Source organism: Herpailurus yagouaroundi, unplaced genomic scaffold (genome assembly GCF_014898765.1).
Source record: "Herpailurus yagouaroundi ecotype Mexico unplaced genomic scaffold, PumYag 195, whole genome shotgun sequence".
NCBI classification, from domain to species: Eukaryota; Metazoa; Chordata; class Mammalia; order Carnivora; family Felidae; genus Herpailurus; species Herpailurus yagouaroundi.
In genome coordinates, this window is record NW_024412426.1 from 2,805,923 (window position 1) to 2,824,192 (window position 18,270).

Consider the following 18,270-nt stretch of genomic DNA (forward strand, 5'->3'; position numbering starts at 1 on the left):
GCTGTTGTTCTTTTTTAAAATCCTTATTAGACAGCCACTCTGTCTTCAATGTCTAGTCATCCTCCTTTTCAAGAAGCGTTTGGGGGAGGGGTTGAGTAGTACCTACTAGATAAATGTCATTTTTTTCTGACCGGATCAGTAAATAATGGAAGAAATGCTGTCAAGACTTCTTTCTGAAAAAAATTCTTTCAAATTGCATCCTAATAGCCAATAGGATATATGGAATAATGCTTTCTCAAGATCTACCTTAAATTAAAAAAAAAAATTTTCCCCAATTTTGAAAGTAGCATATGCTCTTTTAAAGAAGACTTGAAAGAGGGGCGCCTAGGTTGTTCAGTTGGTTGAGAGTCCAGCTTTGGCTCAGGTCATGATCTTGCCATTCTGAGTTCAAGCCCCACATCGGGCTCTGTGCTGACAGCTCAGAGCCTGGAGCCTGCTTCGAATTCTGTGTCACCCTCTCTCTCTGCCCCTCCCCGACTCATGCTGTCTCAAAAATGAATGTTAAGGGGCGCCTGGGTGGCGCAGTCGGTTGAGCATCCGACTTCAGCCAGGTCACAATCTCGCGGTCCGCGAGTTCGAGCCCCGCGTCAGGCTCTGGGCTGATGGCTCGGAGCCTGGAGCCTGTTTCCGATTCTGTGTCTCCCTCTCTCTCTGCCCCTCCCTCGTTCATGCTCTGTCTCTCTCTGTCCCAAAAATAAATAAAAAACGTTGAAAAAAAAAATGAATGTTAAAAAAAATTTTAAAAAGAAGACTTGAAAGACACATACATATATGCAGAAAATGAAAATCTCTTATAGCCTCACAGACTAAAGACATCAACTATGACATGTGAGTAGAGATGTTTGTGGGCTTTTATCTACAAATGTTTTCCCCCACATAGCTGAGATCATATTGCATTTAAAAATTATATTTTACTTACTTTGCTTATCATAAAGATTTCTAATACCACTTAAAATTCCTTGTGAACATTTTGAATAGCTACACTCCCATTTCTTTTAAAATGCTCTGCTATACTTGGTCATTTATAAAAATGCTCTCAGGGCACCTGGGTGGCTCAGTCAGTTGAGCATCTGACTTCACCTCAGGTCATGATCTCACAGTTCATAAGTTCGAGCCCCACATCGGGCTCTGTGCTGACAACTCAGAGCCTGGAGCCTGCTTCGGATTCTGTGTCTCCCTCTCTCTCTGCCCTCTCCCGTTCACACTCCGTCTCTCTCTCTTCCTCAAAAATAAACAAACATTAAAAAATGCTCTCTTTTGTTTATTTTAGTTTATTTTTCCTGTCTCTTTTGTTTATTTTTCCTATTTCCTATTCCTTCCCCTGAACCCTAAATCTCTGTCTAGAGCCCTGGCTTCTTTTCCTGGTTTCAGACCCACCTTTCCAAATAGCTGTTGAATACTCCAGTTGGTCTTTAAATGGGACAAATCAAAACCAAACACATCACCTTTCTTGTGTCTTCCTCCTGACTTAATCTCCTCTGTTCCGGTGCTTCCTTCTCCCCACTCACTGTCAGAATCCCCTCCCTCACCTCCCTCTGGCTGTTCCCTGCATCCTATTCTATACAACCTTTCAGACTCTTCCTTCCAGAGTGTCTCATCAATCTGTCCTTCCCATCAAAGGTTGCTAGATTTAGCAAATAAAAACACAAGACACCCTATTAAAGTCTGAATTGCAGATAAATGGATAAATTTTTTAGCATAAGTACATCCCATTCAATGTTTGAGAAATACACAAAAAATTACTCATCTATATAAAATCCAAGTTTGACTGGATGTCTTGTATTTGATTTGGCAACCTTACTTTTGACTCAGTTTCTATTGCCCATACCTTAACATCTCTCATCTCTACTTACAAGCCACAGTCACCCAATGCCCTCCCTATCTCTTTGTCTAGTTCATTAATCTGTACAAATCACAGCTCCAATGGTGTCATACTTTACCTATTGCCTTCAGTTATTCCCCACTGACATTTAGAAATGTCCACTCTGATCTGCCTCTCCAGCCCCATGTCCCACTGCTGCCCCTCAGGGCTCTCAGCTCCCACTCCAATGCTGGTCCTGTGGTTATAAAATATACTCTCCACTTCCTGAGGCCTCAACTCATGCCATTCTTTCCATCTAGAATGTTCTACCTCATATGTCCAAATCCTGACTCCACCTTCACAGAACTATCATCCTAAATTGGGCCCTCCTCCCCTTGAACACAGATCATAAGATGTTTATTCTACCATTTTGGCAGATCAAAAATAGTTGAACATTGGCAATGTCATATGCTTTAGGCTAATGTAATAAAAGGTCCCTGCCATGTGCTTCCCTGCCTTACTACTTTCTACAATGTCATCCTCTGATCACATTCTACCAAAAACATCAAGCAGTGACTGCCTAAAGCAATGTTTCTCATGGTACAGGTCTTCTAACCATATGCAATGGAACCACCCAGAGGAGAGAGGGCTTGTGAACAATGCAGATTCCAAGACTCCATCCTAGAGCTGGGGAGGGGACAGGGAATCTTCATTGAGCACCAGAGTTCCAGCTGAGTCTTGTGTTCACTAAAGTTGAGAACCACTGGCCACATGTAAATTCTCCTCATTCTACTCTCTTCACACTGGTCCCTGAATATGCCTACATATATCCCCACCTCCAGTGACTCTCTAGACTTATGCTACTCTTCCCACTTCAAGCCACAGCCTACAAACACTCTTACTAGTCCTTTCAAGCCTAGTCAACTCCTGCCTCCTCCATGAATATGTACCTGTGTTACTTACTGTCACTAATCATGCATTTGTCTCCCCAAGTAGAACAGAACATTCAACCAAGACAAGGATTTTCTCTATACCATCCATCTTGCAAAGAGACTAACACCCTGTTATGCTGTGATAGTTGCTAACTAAATAGATGCCAAATTAATAGTCAACCAAGGTCAGTGGACACAAAGAAACTAAGCAAAGATGAGTGTCTTCTAAATTAGGAATCATGAGAAGGGGGTGTTCATTAAAAAAAAAAAGATTGCATCATGAAAAAGCATTTACAACTTTATGTGCACATTTAAGGAGAATCTACATGTAAATCCTAGTTCAATAGTGACAGGACCGCAAGTAGCAAGTTAACTCAGAGTGTCTGATGAGCCATGGCCTGTCAATCTTCCCCATGGCTGCTCCCCTTCCTTGGGCAGGCTCTGACCCATCCAGAAGTTGAGAAGAGTTTCTACTAGTTGAGAGCCATGCCTGGATCTATTCTAAAAGGTACTATAAACTCAGTGAAATAAACCCTTCATCTTTCATCCTCCTCTGGCTCTGCTGCCTGTCCATGCAGTGCCAGAACCGATTCCCTCCCACCACCTCCCACAGCCCAGAGGCCATCCCTTCCCTAATATCTCTGGGCTCTGGCTCTTCTCCACATCTCCCTTCTACACCATACGTAGGCCCTCATCGTTTCTCGCCCAAGTGTCCTAGCTAACCTCCATGCCTCCGTATATGTGGAACCCAAATCTTTATGGAAACTCTTTCTGAACAATTCAACCCCACAAGATAAAATCCAGACCCTTATTCTGGACCATGGGACCCTTCACATCTCACTCTCTAGCTGCCTTTCAGTTCAGTTCAATTCAACTCAACTCAACTCAATTCAATTCAATTCCACAAACAGCCCTTGGTACCTTCCATATGCTGAGCCAAGCTACAGATATGACATCAAAGGATACCAGCTCACAAGAAGGACAAATGAGTAAACATGCAATTGATGCAGTGTGATGGGAATAGGAGAAGCACAGGAGGCCTTGGAGACTTTATCAATTAGTGGTGGAACTCCTGCAGGGAATTAGTGCAGAACCAGGACTATAGCTAAATCTCCAGTTCCAGGGTTCTCTCCCCAACTCAGTGCAGTCTGGCCAAAAAGATTCTGTCTTGCCCAGGAGAATGAAAAACCATCAAACCAAAACAAAAAGAAGAGACACGAGATGATCCATGGTTAAAATACAAATTAAGTATTAAAATGCAAAACCCATAGAAGTTACTGTAGGGACACTAAATCACAGTGAAACAAAATCATTTAAACACTGCATTTTAAGATGGAAACACAGGGAGATGGATCACACTCAAGCAGAGCCCTGATGAAAGTCTATGACTCATCTCCTTTGGTCAAGTAACACGGATCCGAGATAACAACTTCCCTGCAGGTGCTTGGGCATTTCCACCGCTTGGGCTGGGGCAAAATGGTTACCTATACCTTTCTATTCTGATATCTGTGAAAAATGAGATGAAAATTACTTTAAAAATATAATGAATAAAATGTACATGTGAAAAGCTTGAATTTATTTCAGGGAATGAAGAAAGTAAATTTGAGAACACATTTATTATTTCCAAGAGAATTCTGAGAGAAGAGTGGGAAGGTGTCCTCTCAAACGTAAGGCAGAGAACATCAGAGGAAAAGGAGATTCTAAGACATTATCCAGTATATTCTCTGCCCACAGGGGACAGCAAGCCTTTCAATCCACAAGAGCTATTGTCTACGTTTGTGTTTTTAAACTGCAGGCTTTGGAGTCAGTTAAGAAAGCAATTCAGTGAGTCATGACGTCAATTTCCTTTTAAATGAAAGAGAATGGAATCTAATAGAAAACACCAGGTTGCATCTCATGCAGCAAGAGTAAGCACTGAGCTTGATGTATAACTGTGTGTGTGTGTGTGTGTGTGTGTGTGTGTGTGTGTGTTCGCTGACGACACAATACACCATTTCATATGGTGAGATGAATCAAGAAAGTCTGACAAACACTCTTCTAGAAAACTCTTCTAGGGTTCTGTATTTAGCACATACTAAACATACTCAGGGATACAGACCCTTTTCCTCATTCTCATGCTAAAATTAAACAGAGAATATTAGAGCTGGAAGGAAGAAACAAATTAACAGCATGCAAATGAGTGAACTGATAACAAGACAGTAGAGACAACTGAATGAGACAGAGGAGCTTTGGGCTTTTTCTAAAGCCTTCCGCTTCATGATAACTAAGGATTCCTGGCTATTTCTTTTCCTTGTGGGAGCACTAGATACGGTACCTGCACAATAATTACTTGTCCAGTGATCCTTTAGAAGTGGTAACACTTATCAAGCAGCGTGACTGTTGCCTTTTCAATAATGTCAGTCTCCTGCATTTATAAAAGCTCCTTGAAGGCTGGGCTAATGTGTGGTCCACTGATAACCCCAATTCTATGACAGTGCCTGGTAAGTAGTAGGTGTTCAATAAATTGTGGTTGGATTGAACTAAAATGCATCCAAAGGCAATCAAGATCTGGTTCTAGTAACCATTTGTCACCTGAACCCCCTTTGCAAGAAAAAATCAAGTTCAGTAAATTGAGCAAAAGATATCCTAATTGGGAAAAAACAACAATAACAACAAAACTCTGAACTTAAGTTTCCAGGGAGCAAATCACTCTTGGCCCAGAGGTCAAGTAAGTTCAAAGGACTTGTCTCATGCCCTTGTATTAGAATAAGAGCCACTTGAAATATTACAGGCTTTTTAGGATGTCAAGCTTGGACCTACTTTTTGGATCTAATCTGGCTCCTGGGGACACAAAGAAGAAGCTTCTTCTAGTCTAGACAGCTTCAGGGCAACAACCACTCTGAATCTGAAGCTGCTGGGTTATTGCAGAGGTCCTGTCCACATTGCTAACTGAAGCAGGCAGGATGTCCAGAGGGCCGGAGACAGAGGGCTGAATTTGGAGAAGCTGTCAACTGACCAAGTAAGTCAACAGTGGAGCAAGGCCTGGTTTGCTTCCCTACAAGAATCCCCGGCTGAGGAGAACTGAGACCCAGCAGGGAAGTAGTCATTTGTCTTCCTCAACCCTCTGGTAGCTCTTGTCTTATCTCCATGCCTCAGTGATCAACCCCAACCCCGAATATGCAGCTGTTGGAGCTCATTAAGGATGCTCTGCTTATGAGGATGCAAGGGGGATGGTGCTGGTCACCAGCATAGACTCCTTGGAAAGGCATATGGTGAGTTCTCACTGAGGGGGATCAGTGAAAGATGCCCTTAACTGAAGGATCAATTTAAATTCAAATTCAATTCCAGTTACAACTCAAAGGAGAGCTCACTAGCCACTACTCTTCTTCTCAGCCAGGTGAATATCTCAACAGTGATTTCCAATAGAAAGTCCTCTCTATCCAGGACACAGATGAGTATTAAAAGAAGGGATAAATGGCCTCTCCCTGCTGCACTCCCCAAAGCAGTGGCCCTACGCTTTGTGTGTTCTGTTCCTATACGCAATAAAATCTCAGCTTTCTGTGGATGAGGAAGGCAAGGAACAGAATAACCCTGTCTGCAGAGCAGGAATCCAGACCTTTATTTTAGCAAAAAAAAACCAGTTACAACTTTCACCCCACACCCGGTCTCTATCCCGGGCTCCCTCTGACCATCTGCCATCTCATGCTGAAGGAATATAAATCATCCTTGGATTAACCTGAGCAGAATGTAATCAAGAGGGCAAGTTGGCTTGCGGCCAGAGGAGCAAGAGGAAGGCTGCATATCATGTACTCCAAAATCAAGCAGGAACAAAGTTTGAGCCATATATATATATTCTTAGATACTTAGTTTGTATTCTTAGTTTGAATCTCACGTCTAACATCCATGTAACCTAACCTCTCCCTGCCTCAGTTTCCTAAGAAATCATATGTAAAGGATTAAAGATGTCCACAATTCCTAGCAGTACCTGGCAATCTACATAAATTATTGTGAGGATTACAGTATTGCCAAATGGATCAGAGTACAGATTTTGGGCTCAGAGGGACTCCAGGATGCTGGCTCCATGGACCTCATCCACTGTGAGGCCTTGGGAAAGTTCCCTAACCTCTCTGAGTTTTCACTGGCTCATCTACAAAATGGGGATAATGGGGCGCCTTGGGGGCTCAGTTGGTTAAGCGTCTGATTCTTGATCTCAGTTCAGGTCGTGATCTCACAGTTCGTGGGATCGAGTCCCTAGTTTGGCTGTGCGCTGACAGAGTGGAGCCTGCTTTGGATTTTCTCTCTCAAATAAATAAACATGTTTTAAAAATGAGTATAATAAAATCACTTCGTAGGGTTACCATAAGGCTAAAATGAGAATACATATGTAAAATGCTTACACAGACTAGATGACAGTAAATGATGGCTATTACTATGATGGCTTGTCCCTTGAGAGAGGTGGACATGTTCCCAGTAAAGAGCTGTTGTGTAGCTACCTCAGGCAATCAGATGAATCCTTCAAAGGCCACTGATGCTCAAAATGCCAAAATACCAACATGTCGCCCTATGACCCCATTCCTCCTCCCACATCCCCTAGTACAGTGGGTGGCACACAGGCTTCCTTGCCACCCAAGTGAGAAATCCCACAGTCCCCATCCACTCTTCCCTCTCCCCCCACAGCAAACCCACCATCTGTTGATTCTACTTCTTTTTTTTTTAATTTTTTTTTTCAACGTTTATTTATTTTGGGGACAGAGAGAGACAGAGCATGAACAGGGGAGGGGCAGAGAGAGAGGGAGACACAGAATCGGAAACAGGCTCCAGGCTCCGAGCCATCAGCCCAGAGCCTGACGCGGGGCTCGAACTCACGGACCGCGAGATCGTGACCTGGCTGAAGCCGGACGCTTAACCGACTGCGCCACCCAGGCGCCCCTGTTGATTCTACTTCTTAAATGAGTCAACTCCATTTGCTTCTCTGCACGTGCCCTCCACTACGTCAGTTCAGGGCCCCATCAACCTGCTCCTGGATAGCATGTCTCCAACCTCATCTCGCTGCCCCAGCCATCCCCCTTCAGTCACTCCCCAAGCAGCAATGACAGCCATCTTTCTACAGTTCAAATACAACTGTGCCTCTCTCCTGCTTTAAACCCCTTCGCTGGCTCCCTGAAATAAAGCCCAAGTCCCTTAACGTGGCTTCCAGAGCCTGCCATGATCTGCCCAGGGCTTAGCTCCCTCCTGGCCTCATCTCTCCCTGTGGCCCTTCTTGTTTTGTGTGCTCCAGCCATGCTGAAGGGGAAACATTGGCAATTCTACAAATGAATCATGCTCTCTCTCAACAGGGATGCTCTCTCTCTCTCAATACAGCATGAGTTTTCCCCTCTGCTTAGGACACTCCTTTGTCCCTTCTCCTCTCCAGTCTTTAGGTTTCAGCTTAGGTATCATTTCTTCCAGAAAGTCTTACTGACACTGGAACACTGAGTTGGATACCTCTTGCACTGTATGCAGGTATCTGCTCATTTGTGCATCTCCTCTAGTAGCCTGGGAGCCCCTTGAAGACAAAACCCATTTTTGTCATTGAAATACTCCAAGTGCCTAAGACAGCAGCTGGCACAAAACAGGCACTGAAATATTTGTTTGTAGGATAGACGCTAGCAACTGACCTTGCTCTGAGGAGCAATCTCTACCTGGTTGAAGGTAGCAGTGGCACTGAGCTTTCCGGTAGCTTAAGCCCACCCTGGGCACCAGAGGTATATGTCCAGCAAAAGCAACACACTTACCTAGAATAGCCACCACCTCATCATCCTGGATCACCTCCAGGGAGCCGGAGACCACGAAGCAGAGGCTGTCAACACTCTCTCCTGCATGGTAGATAAGGTCCCCTGGGGCGCAGTGCACTGTCTGAAACTCCATGGCCAGTGCCCGCAGGCAGCCATCACTGGCCAATCGGAAAGCTGGGTGCTCCTTGAACACCTTGCGATTCAGGTGCACGCAGATGTCAGCTCTCATGTCCTTGGGGCAGATCTGCAGAACCTGGCGGGGCACAGGAACAAACAAAGTCAGGGTCTTCACTGTGGTCTCCATCCCTTTGCCCCTCAGGACTCCAGGGGCGGAAGTAACCCCCACCAGGCTAGACTGCCCTCTTCAATGCACTGGTGGACAGGACAGCCACAGTCCCTATGCTCATGGAGCTTACATTCTTGTGGGAGAGATAAGCAGTGACCACAAAAATCCATGCTAAATGCTCAGAAGAAGGGCTGGAGAGTCAGGGCTAGGAGTACATGGGACTCTCTCTCTCTCTCTCTCTCTCTTTTTTTTTTAAATTTAATTTTATTTATTTTAATTTTATTTAAAAACGTTTTTTAATGTTTATTTATTTTTGAGAGAGAGAGACAGAGTGTGAGTGAGAGAGGGGCAGAGAGAGAGGGAGAAACAGAATCCAAAGCAGGCTCCAGGCTCCGAGCTGTCAGCACAGAGCCTAACACAGGGCTCAAACTCATAGACCGCGAGATCATGACCTGAGCCGAAGTCAGATACTTAACTGACTGAGCCACCCAGGCACCCCTATATGGGACTCTTTAGATCCATATTTAGGGAAGGCTTCTCTGAGGAGGGGGCATTTAAGCTGGTACCTGCAACATATGTCAGAGGGAACCATGTGAAAGAGAACATTTCAGCAGAAAGGCAAAGGCTGTGAGGGGACCCAAGCAATAACCGATGTGAAAGATGTGAAAATATGAAAGGGGGGCAACTGGTAGGAGATGAGATTTCAGGAGAATGCCAAGTGTGCATGAAGAGACTTTAGATTATGAAAAGCCTTTGATTTCATTCTGAGTATGATGGGGACACAGTGGAGGATTATTATGACACGCGGGGGAGTGACAAGATGGAACTATATTTTAAGATGGAGATAGAGGGCCCTGACCAAGGGGTGGCAAGGATGGAGTTATGGAATTGAGTTAGGCCACTGCTGCAAGCATCCTGGTGAGAAGTGAGGAGACCCGAACTGGGGTGCTAGCTGGGAAGCCAGTGAGCAGTGGTCTAATTCAGAATGTTTTTTTTTTTAAGTTTTTTTAACATTTATTTTTGAGACAGAGAGAGACAGAGCATGAACAGGGGAGGGGCAGAGAGAGAGGGAGACACAGAATCTGAAACAGGCTCCAGGCTCCGAGCAGTCAGCACAGAGCCCGATGCAGGGCTCGAACTCACGGACCGCGAGATCATGACCTGAGCCAAAGTCGGACGCTTAACCGACCGAGCCACCCAGGCGCCCCCAGAATGTATTTTGGAGACAGAACTGACACTGCTGATGGACTGAATATGGGTGTGGCTTAGAGAAATAAAGTAATAATCAGTGAGCACTTAATGTGTGCCAGGCATTGCTAAGTGCTTTAAAGTCACTCATTCATTTCATACTTATTTATTGAGCACTTATTATATGCCAAGAATCATTCTAGGCTCTGAGGATGTAGTGGTGTACAATACAAACAAAAATCCTTGCCCTTGTGTAACTTACCACCTGGTGAGAAGAGACAAATAATAACCAAATAAGTAAAATCCATCAACGATGTTACATTTTTAAGTGTTACATGCACTTAGTAGCTAATTTAATCCTCACATAACCCTATGATGTGAGTGCAAGTATTATATCATCATACAGACAAGGAAACTGAGGCACAGGGGAGATAAATAATCTCCCCAAAGTTACGTAGTTGGAAAATGGCAGAGCTGGGCTCTCTAACTAGGTAGTCTGAGTCCACAGCCTAGTTTAGATACTAACCACTCCTTATATCGCGTAGCTGCCCAAACTAAATGCACTTGTAATTTGACTCTTAGCATCTATAAAGTCAAGACAAAAGGGGAACTATAAGAGGTCATATGGGTCTTCTCTTTCGAGAAAGGAAAAATTTTCAGCCTTTTCTAGGGGGAGAAATAGTTCCCTGGACCAAATTTTGTAAGTAACCACTGCATGGCCCCTTACATAGCAAGCATTAAGTAACACAATAGGAGGCCTTCAAATGGACTTTTCCAGAAAAATTTAGGAGTGTTCTTTTTTTTTTTTTTTTTTTTTGTCTTTAGGAGTCTTCTTAAAATAATCCTTTCTCCCATCCTAGCCTAGTGAACAAAGCTGGGGGCATAAAATCAAACACGTTCAGTGAAGACATTCCCTTGGGGTACCTGCACCCCTCCCTGCTTCCCTGCTTTCTCTGCACCCATGTGCCTCTGTGGCTGGCGCTCCTCTTGGAATCTGGAAATTTCTCAGCCTCCTTCAAAACTCTGTCCAAGTCTCACCATGCCCATGACAATTTTGCTCATACCCCATCCTGTCAGGTGCCCCTGCACTCTGCATGGAAGTGAGGCAGTGGACAGAGGAGGTCAAACAGTTGAAATCCCAGCTCCTTCCCCTCCAAGTGACCTAACTGCTCTACCCTTCAGTTTCTCCCATAAAATGCATATTGGCTTGTGAGGATGAAATGAAATTACGTCTACTGGTACATTTCCCCAGGGATAGTGCAGGACCCAGGAAGGGACTCCATACATGCTCTGTGCACCTCTTCCTTCTTGCTGTTGGGTGGCTGGATGCTGAGAAAGTAAGCAGGATCTCTGAGACAGGGACAGAGCACAGACTGAGGCAGAGGAAAATTCAGACTGCCAAGGCTTAGAATGAACGCTTGCTAAGTATTTCCCTCCTTGAGGCTCATTAAAAACAAGACTCCTGTTAAATGCAGATTTAATTTGGATCCTCTTTTCCCCAAGCAGAACACCAGGGAGTGAAGAACACTTGCATGTCATGTCAAAACTGTGCTCAGGAGTTCAAAGCCAAGATTTATTCTCCAGGTGACTTCACCTGTAAATATTTGGTTTCCCCTGGGCTGGGCTTTGCTGGCAGAGGCTGCAAGTGAAAGAGGCCTTGGAATGGAGACAATGTTTTATTCATGAGGACTGCTCCCGGAGCCACTGGAAAGCACGTGTGAGGAGGAGAGGGAGCCCAGGAGTAGAGAAATCCGGACAGTCATGGCCATCAGATATCTCCATCATTCTTCTGTTGCTTCTACACTGGGCAGGTTAGAGGGGTCCTAAATACTCCTCTCTGAGCTGAATGCTTCTCAGCTGGAGACCCCTTCCTGGGCACCTTCCTTTCTGTTTGGTCCTTAGGACACACCATCCCTGCTTGTTCCTGAGGGTCTCAAAGGCCAATGGGAAATGTCACCACGGAGGCTCATGGGACCTCCCCAGGCTGGACAGGACAGATACATGGTTGAGAGAACAGACTTTAAGGTCAGGCAGACCTGGATTCAGTTCCTGACTTTAACATTTACTATTTGTGTGAACTTGAAGCAATACTTAGCTTCTTTTCCCAAGTCTTCATTTTTGAACATGAGTAAGGAATTCTGGAGATTCCATGAGCTGGTGTGTGGAAAGTCCCGGTACAATGCCTGACACACACAAGTGCTCAGTGCATGTGAGCTCGCATTTCTGATTTTGTTACCACAGCAGAGCAACAGGTCAGCCTGAGAGAGCCTCTGAAGTCCAGAAGGTCATAGCCAAAGGGGCCTTAGAGGTTGGCCTTAGTATTAAAAGGCATCTAGTTTCATGTGTTCCAGACATGGAAACTGAAGCTCAGAGGGACAGGCAACATGTTCACGGTCACCGGCTAATTACTGATCAAACTAGAGGAGCCCAGCACTGCCACCCTCCCACCCCCCACCCCCACATACCCCTAGACTTCTGTGGTCATCACTGACCATTCTGACTCAGGATGGAGGGGAGGGGAACCAGGGACAGGCTTGGGACCACAAGACTGGACCCCTCCCCAACAGTCGTCCACCAAAAGCCCTCGCCAGGAAGAGGGGGGGGTACCTAGGCCAGACTGGGCTCTGCAGTGAGTTGCCACAGTATTCCCTCTTCACCTAGAGCAGGACCTGCTGCAAATCCCAAAGCCTGCCAGGAAAGGGAGATGGCAGGGAGGGGCAGGGCAAATGCTGACTAGGCGCCATCTTCCATGCGTAGCCACCCAGCCCAGCCCTGCAGTTGGGTGGGGAAGGGCTTCTTTCCAGACAACCAGATTTACAAAGCCATCCTGGCCCCTGGGAAAGGAGCCCCAGGGCTGAGAGATCAAAGTTCCTTTCTGCTCCATCAGCTCCCAGGCACCCGCAGAACCTACGTGCCTCGTTGAATGAGGCAAAAACAACAGGCGCAGTTAGGGCAGGTGGTTGGCAAAGCCAGAGACTAAGACCCGACCGGCTGACTCTCTGCCTAGGTGAGAAATGAGGGCAACTCCGTCTGGACTCATCTTCTTATCCTTCTTCCCTCCAGTACAGTTTTAAATTAAAAAAAAAAAAAAAAAAAAGTGATAGTAGGAAAAGCTTCCAAGTCAGACAAAAATTGGATTCAAATTCTGACTTTGCCATTGTTAACTCTACGACCAGAGGCAGTTAACAAGACTCATTGGGCCTCTGTGTCCTTATCTCTTGGGTAGAAATAACAGTAGGTCCCTCCCAGAGTTGCCGTAGAGCATAACTGACGCATGAATGCAGGGCCAGGCACATGGAAACCGTGGTAAATACTTGTTTGTTTGTTTTTTTAATGTTTATTTATTTTTGAGAGAGAGACAGACAGACAGAGCATGAGTGGGGGAGGGGCAGAGAGAGAGGGAGACAGAATCTGAAGCAGGCTCCAGGCTCTGAGCTGGCAGCACAGAGCCTGATGCAGGGCTCGAACTCACAAGCTGTGAGATCGTGACCTGAGCTGAAGTTGGACACTCAAGTGACTGAAACACCCAGGCACCCCTCTTTTTTTTTTTTTTCTTAAAGGCAGGATTCCCTCCCAGCACAGAGCCCAACATGGGGCTTAAACTCATGACCCTGAGATCAAGGCCTGACCTGAGATCAAAAGTCGGATGCTTAGTCATCCGACTTAGGCTCAGGTTATGATCTCATGGTTCGTAGGTTTGAGCGCCACGTCAGGCTCTGTGCTGCCAGCTGAGAGCCTGGAGCCTGCTTCAGATTCTGTCTCCCTCTCTCTCTGCCCCTCCCCTGCTCATGCCCTGTCTCTCAAAAATGAATAAATGTTAAAAAAGATAATAAAAACAAACAAACAAAAAGAGTCGAATGCTTAACTAACTGAACTACCCGGGCGCCCCATTAAGTATCTGTTCTTAATGTGTGTTCTTAATGTCTGTTCTTAATGCATGGTAGCTGGTGCTATGGTGGTATGCTTATTATGTTGCTGTTGTGATTATGGCAGATCTTCAACAAAACCGAACGATCATTCCTTTTAAGTTGGAATCCGTTCAATTGAGTTCAAGGTTTCCTTTCAAACGGTCAACTCTCAACTAACTATTCTAACGGAGGAAGAGCAGGAGCAAGGATAGCTGATCCAAAGCCAGTTGAATTTGGCTTTGAATGTGTTATATTTCCGCAACAGCATTATATTTCTGTTTTTCTTATTCTAACAATGAAAGGAATCAGAATTCCCCAAGCCCTTAGAGATTGGCAGTAAAAAGAGAAGTGTGGTTGAAAACACTGAGAAGCAGAGAAAAACGGACATAGGATTACATTTTTGCTTATAGAAAATATACACAGGAGATAATTCCTAAATGAATAGAAACCCACCGTACCTTTTCTGTATTCTTCCCAGCCACCAAATTTTCTTCACTTTATTGAAATACATCTAGAATCATGCAACTCGTAGAGAAAAATAGGGATTTACTGCTGTCTCCATTTTCCAGATAGGAAAACAGATACCTTAGCCTTAGAGAGATGTCCGATGTTCTGCTCAAGCCAACGACGACTAAGGCGCAAGCCCTTCGTAAGTATTCCCCAGACTCATCTGATGAATAGGATCACCTGGGCACTGGTTAAAGATGCAGATTTCTCCTCAAACCTTCCCCTCCACCAAATTCTGATTTCATACATCTGGGATAGAGGCTGGGAATCTGTTTTTAATGACCACGAATCACAGGATTCTCATCAGAGCTGAGACTGCAGTGAGGCAACAGTCTCGAGCTAAAAACTCAGTAATCAAGATAAATTATAGTTTAATACAATATCTCAAAAAATCAGAATTCATGCAAAAAAAATCCACGATGAACAAAACATCAAAAATTTGAATAAAGACAGAATCAGTGGCAGTGCTGTGCCATCTCGGAGTTTGAGGCTAAAGGAAAAGTAGTCACAACGATTACCTCACTCTGGATGGCCCTCAGTCTTATCATCATATAAGTTAGACTTCCAGTTCCTCTCTTATCTAAGAGATACATGCTGTCTTTCTAGTTTCTTAAATAAAGGCTCCGAATCTCTTAATTGCTGGTCTTTGAGCAAAGCTGAGCTGGAAACCATCAAAACCTCTGGAGGTAGGATGTGGGAACCCCAAACTACCCAAATGAATTCTGATGCACAGCCAGGTTAGAGAACCACTGCCCTAGGAGTGCCTCAGGTCTCTCTGGGAAAGCCAACACACAGGGCCTACCTGAGCTTGTCACCCTCCTTACCTTCTCTGTGTCGATGCCTCTGGACATGGACCAGGTAGACACGATATAATCCATGACTCGCTCACTCAAGCCCTTTGGCACCTGGTAGAGCTTCAGGAAGTCCCGAACGCTGTTGAGCATCTCATGGTACCGGTTGGTGTTGGCGTACATCTGCTGGAAAATGGTCGTCACGTTCCCAAAGATGGTGGCATAGAGAAGTGCTGAAGCAGGAAGACAAGAGACAACACATGAGTGGTCCTTGAACCAGGACCCAAGAATGCTCAACTTGTCCAGAGCAGGCCAATGGCCAGAGCTGCCCCCCACCTAGGGCAGGCTGTCCTGACCTTTGCAGAAGAACCTCAAAAAGTTTGAGCCATGCCTAAGGCCACCAGTCAAATATGTTATTCTGTATCAGCCCAATTCCTAACTTACTGGCAAGTAATCTTCTTCAAGCTCCTCTTGTGCCAAGTACTACGCTACCTGCCGAGGACAGGATGGTGAATGAAACATTTAGTCTTGGCTTTCACACAGGAAACAATGTAGTGCAAGGACAGACCCCGAATCCATCATCACAAACAAGTAAATAACAGCAAGTCTGCCAAGCACAATGAAGGATGTTCTTTATAGCTTTGCTTCACACTTATTGTTAAGGTACATGTAAATATAATAATCCACTGTGATACGGCTCCTGGGGAAAATAGCACGGCTTTCACATGGCGAGAATAAAATCAGGTCTCCTCTGAGATACAAGTACATACCATGTGCTCCTACTGCTCCCCCTACATTGGTGTCAGGAAAGAGGACCATTACATCATCACCAAACCCCACCTTCTACCTCTAACTCCCATTTGCCCTTGAAGGCTGAGCTCAAGTGCCACCACTTCCAGGAAGCCTCCCCATGAAGGTGACCATGACTCCCCAGGCATATTTCTACACAGCTGGAAATAGTATATAAACCATTTTGCAACTATATGCTTCTTTCTTTCCTTGTGCCTGTATGGGTTGCTTGAAGGCTGGACCCATCTTTTTCTTGCTATTGTATCCCCGGGAGCTACCACTATGCCAGTACCCGATAAGTATCTGTCAAATTATTTTTTAAAACTTAATAAATACTTATTTGTGAAGTTCACACATGTTTTTGCTCTGCTTTTTTTAAAAAAAAATTGAGTTATTGTTGACATATAATAAACTGGACATTTAAAGTATACAATCTGATAAGTTTTGACGTATGTATACACCCATAAAACCATCACCACAATCAAATTAGTGAACATTTCCATCACTTCCCAAAAAGTTGGGTCATGGACCTTTATAATCCTTCCCATTCCCAAATGATTGCCGATATTTTCTGTCACCATAAATTAGCTTGCATTCTCAAGAATTTTCTATAAACGTTATCATACAATATATACTCTTTTTAAACATTTTATTTAGATGTAATTCATAGCCCTAAAATACACTCACTTAAAGTATACAATTCAATGGCTGTTATTTACAGAGTTGTGCAATCACTGTATCTATGTTTAGAATATTTTCATCCCCCTCCCAAAGAAACGCCATACCCATTATCAGTCATTCCGCATTTCCCTCCCAATCCCCTAGCCCTAGACAACCAGTAATCTGCTTTCTGTTTGTATAGATTTGCCTACTCTGGACCTCTCAAATAAATTAAATCATACAAGATATGAACTTATGTGGCTGGTTCCTTTCATTTAACACAGTGTTTACAAGGTTCATCCATGTTGCAACATGTATTGGTACTTCATTCCTTTTTATTGTTGAATAAATAATCTTCAAGGATATTGACAAGCCATATTTCATTTATCCATTCATCAGTTCATGGGCATCCAGGTCATTCACTTTTTGGCTATTATAAATAATGCTGTTACGAACACTCATGTACAAGTTTCTGCATGAACATATTTTCAATTCTCTTGGGCATATAGCTAGGGGTGGAATTGCTGGGTTATCTGGTAACTATGTTTCACATTTTGAGGAACTCTTTTCCCTGCTGCACTGTGTTCCATTTCCAACAGCAGTGTATGAGAGTTCCAAATGTCTTGTTTTGCTTTGTTAGAACGAGAAAACACGAGCGGGGGGAGAGGGGCAAAAGGAGAAAGAGAATCTTAAGCAGCCTCCAGGGGCCCATCATGGTGCTTGATCCCATGACCCTAGGATCATGACCTGAGCTGAAATCAACAGTTGAACGTTTAAGTGACTGAGACACCCAGGTGCCCCATGTGTCTTTTTGATTACTGCCATCCTAGTGAGTGAGAATTGCTATCTCATTGTAGTTTTCATGTGCATTTCCCTGATGGCTAATGACCTGAGCATCTTTTCATATGGTTACTGGTCATTCTTATCTGCTCTTTAAAGAAAATGTCCACTTAAATCTTGCCTGTTTCTCAGTTGGGTTGTTTGTCTTTTTATTATTGAGTTGTAAGTGTTCTTTATATATTTTGGATACAAATCCTTTATCAGATATATGATTTGCAAGTATTTTCTCACACCATGTGGGTTGTCTTTTCATTTTCTTGATGGCATTGTTTGCAGCATAAAAGTATTTAGTTTTGACGTAGTCCATTTTGTCTATATTTTTCTTTTGTACTATTTTTTTTACTAGTTTCTTACACTCTGCATAATTATCTTGAGATTCATCCATATTGTTCATTATGAATACCTCATTCCTCTTTGTAAGAAAAAAACCAGTTTATTTTTAAATAATTATAAATTCACAGAAAGCTGTAAAGATACAGTACAGAGAGATCTTGTATACCCCTCACCCAGTTTCCCCACTGGTGACATCTCATGGAACTAGAGCACAATGTCAAAACCAGAAGATTTACACTGCCATGAAGTATGCGTAGAATTCTGTGTCATTTTATCACACGTGTCGGTTCATGTAACTAGAACCACACAAAATACAAAAACTGTGCCATCATTGCAGAGACCTCTCTTGTGCTCCCCCTTTATACTCACTCTCTCTGGCAACCACTAATCTCTTCTCCTTTTTTATAATTCTGCCATTTAAAAAACACTATATAAATGGAATCACGTATGTGGCCTTTTGACATTGGCCTTTTACACTTAGC

At 44.1% G+C, this 18,270-nt stretch overlaps 1 protein-coding gene across 4 annotated transcripts in view; it reads right to left on the reverse strand.

Moving 5' to 3' along the window:
• KCNH1 (potassium voltage-gated channel subfamily H member 1) overlaps positions 1 to 18,270 on the reverse strand; it is a 382,684-nt gene that overhangs the window by 101,642 nt on the left and 262,772 nt on the right. For all 4 annotated transcript variants that reach the window (XM_040446362.1, XM_040446361.1, XM_040446363.1 and 1 more), the window contains 2 exons: positions 15,200 to 15,399; positions 8,487 to 8,739 (listed from right to left, as the gene is read on the reverse strand). In XM_040446362.1, coding sequence (XP_040302296.1) covers positions 8,487 to 8,739; positions 15,200 to 15,399 — 453 coding nt within the window. The remainder of the gene's footprint in view (positions 1 to 8,486; positions 8,740 to 15,199; positions 15,400 to 18,270) is intronic.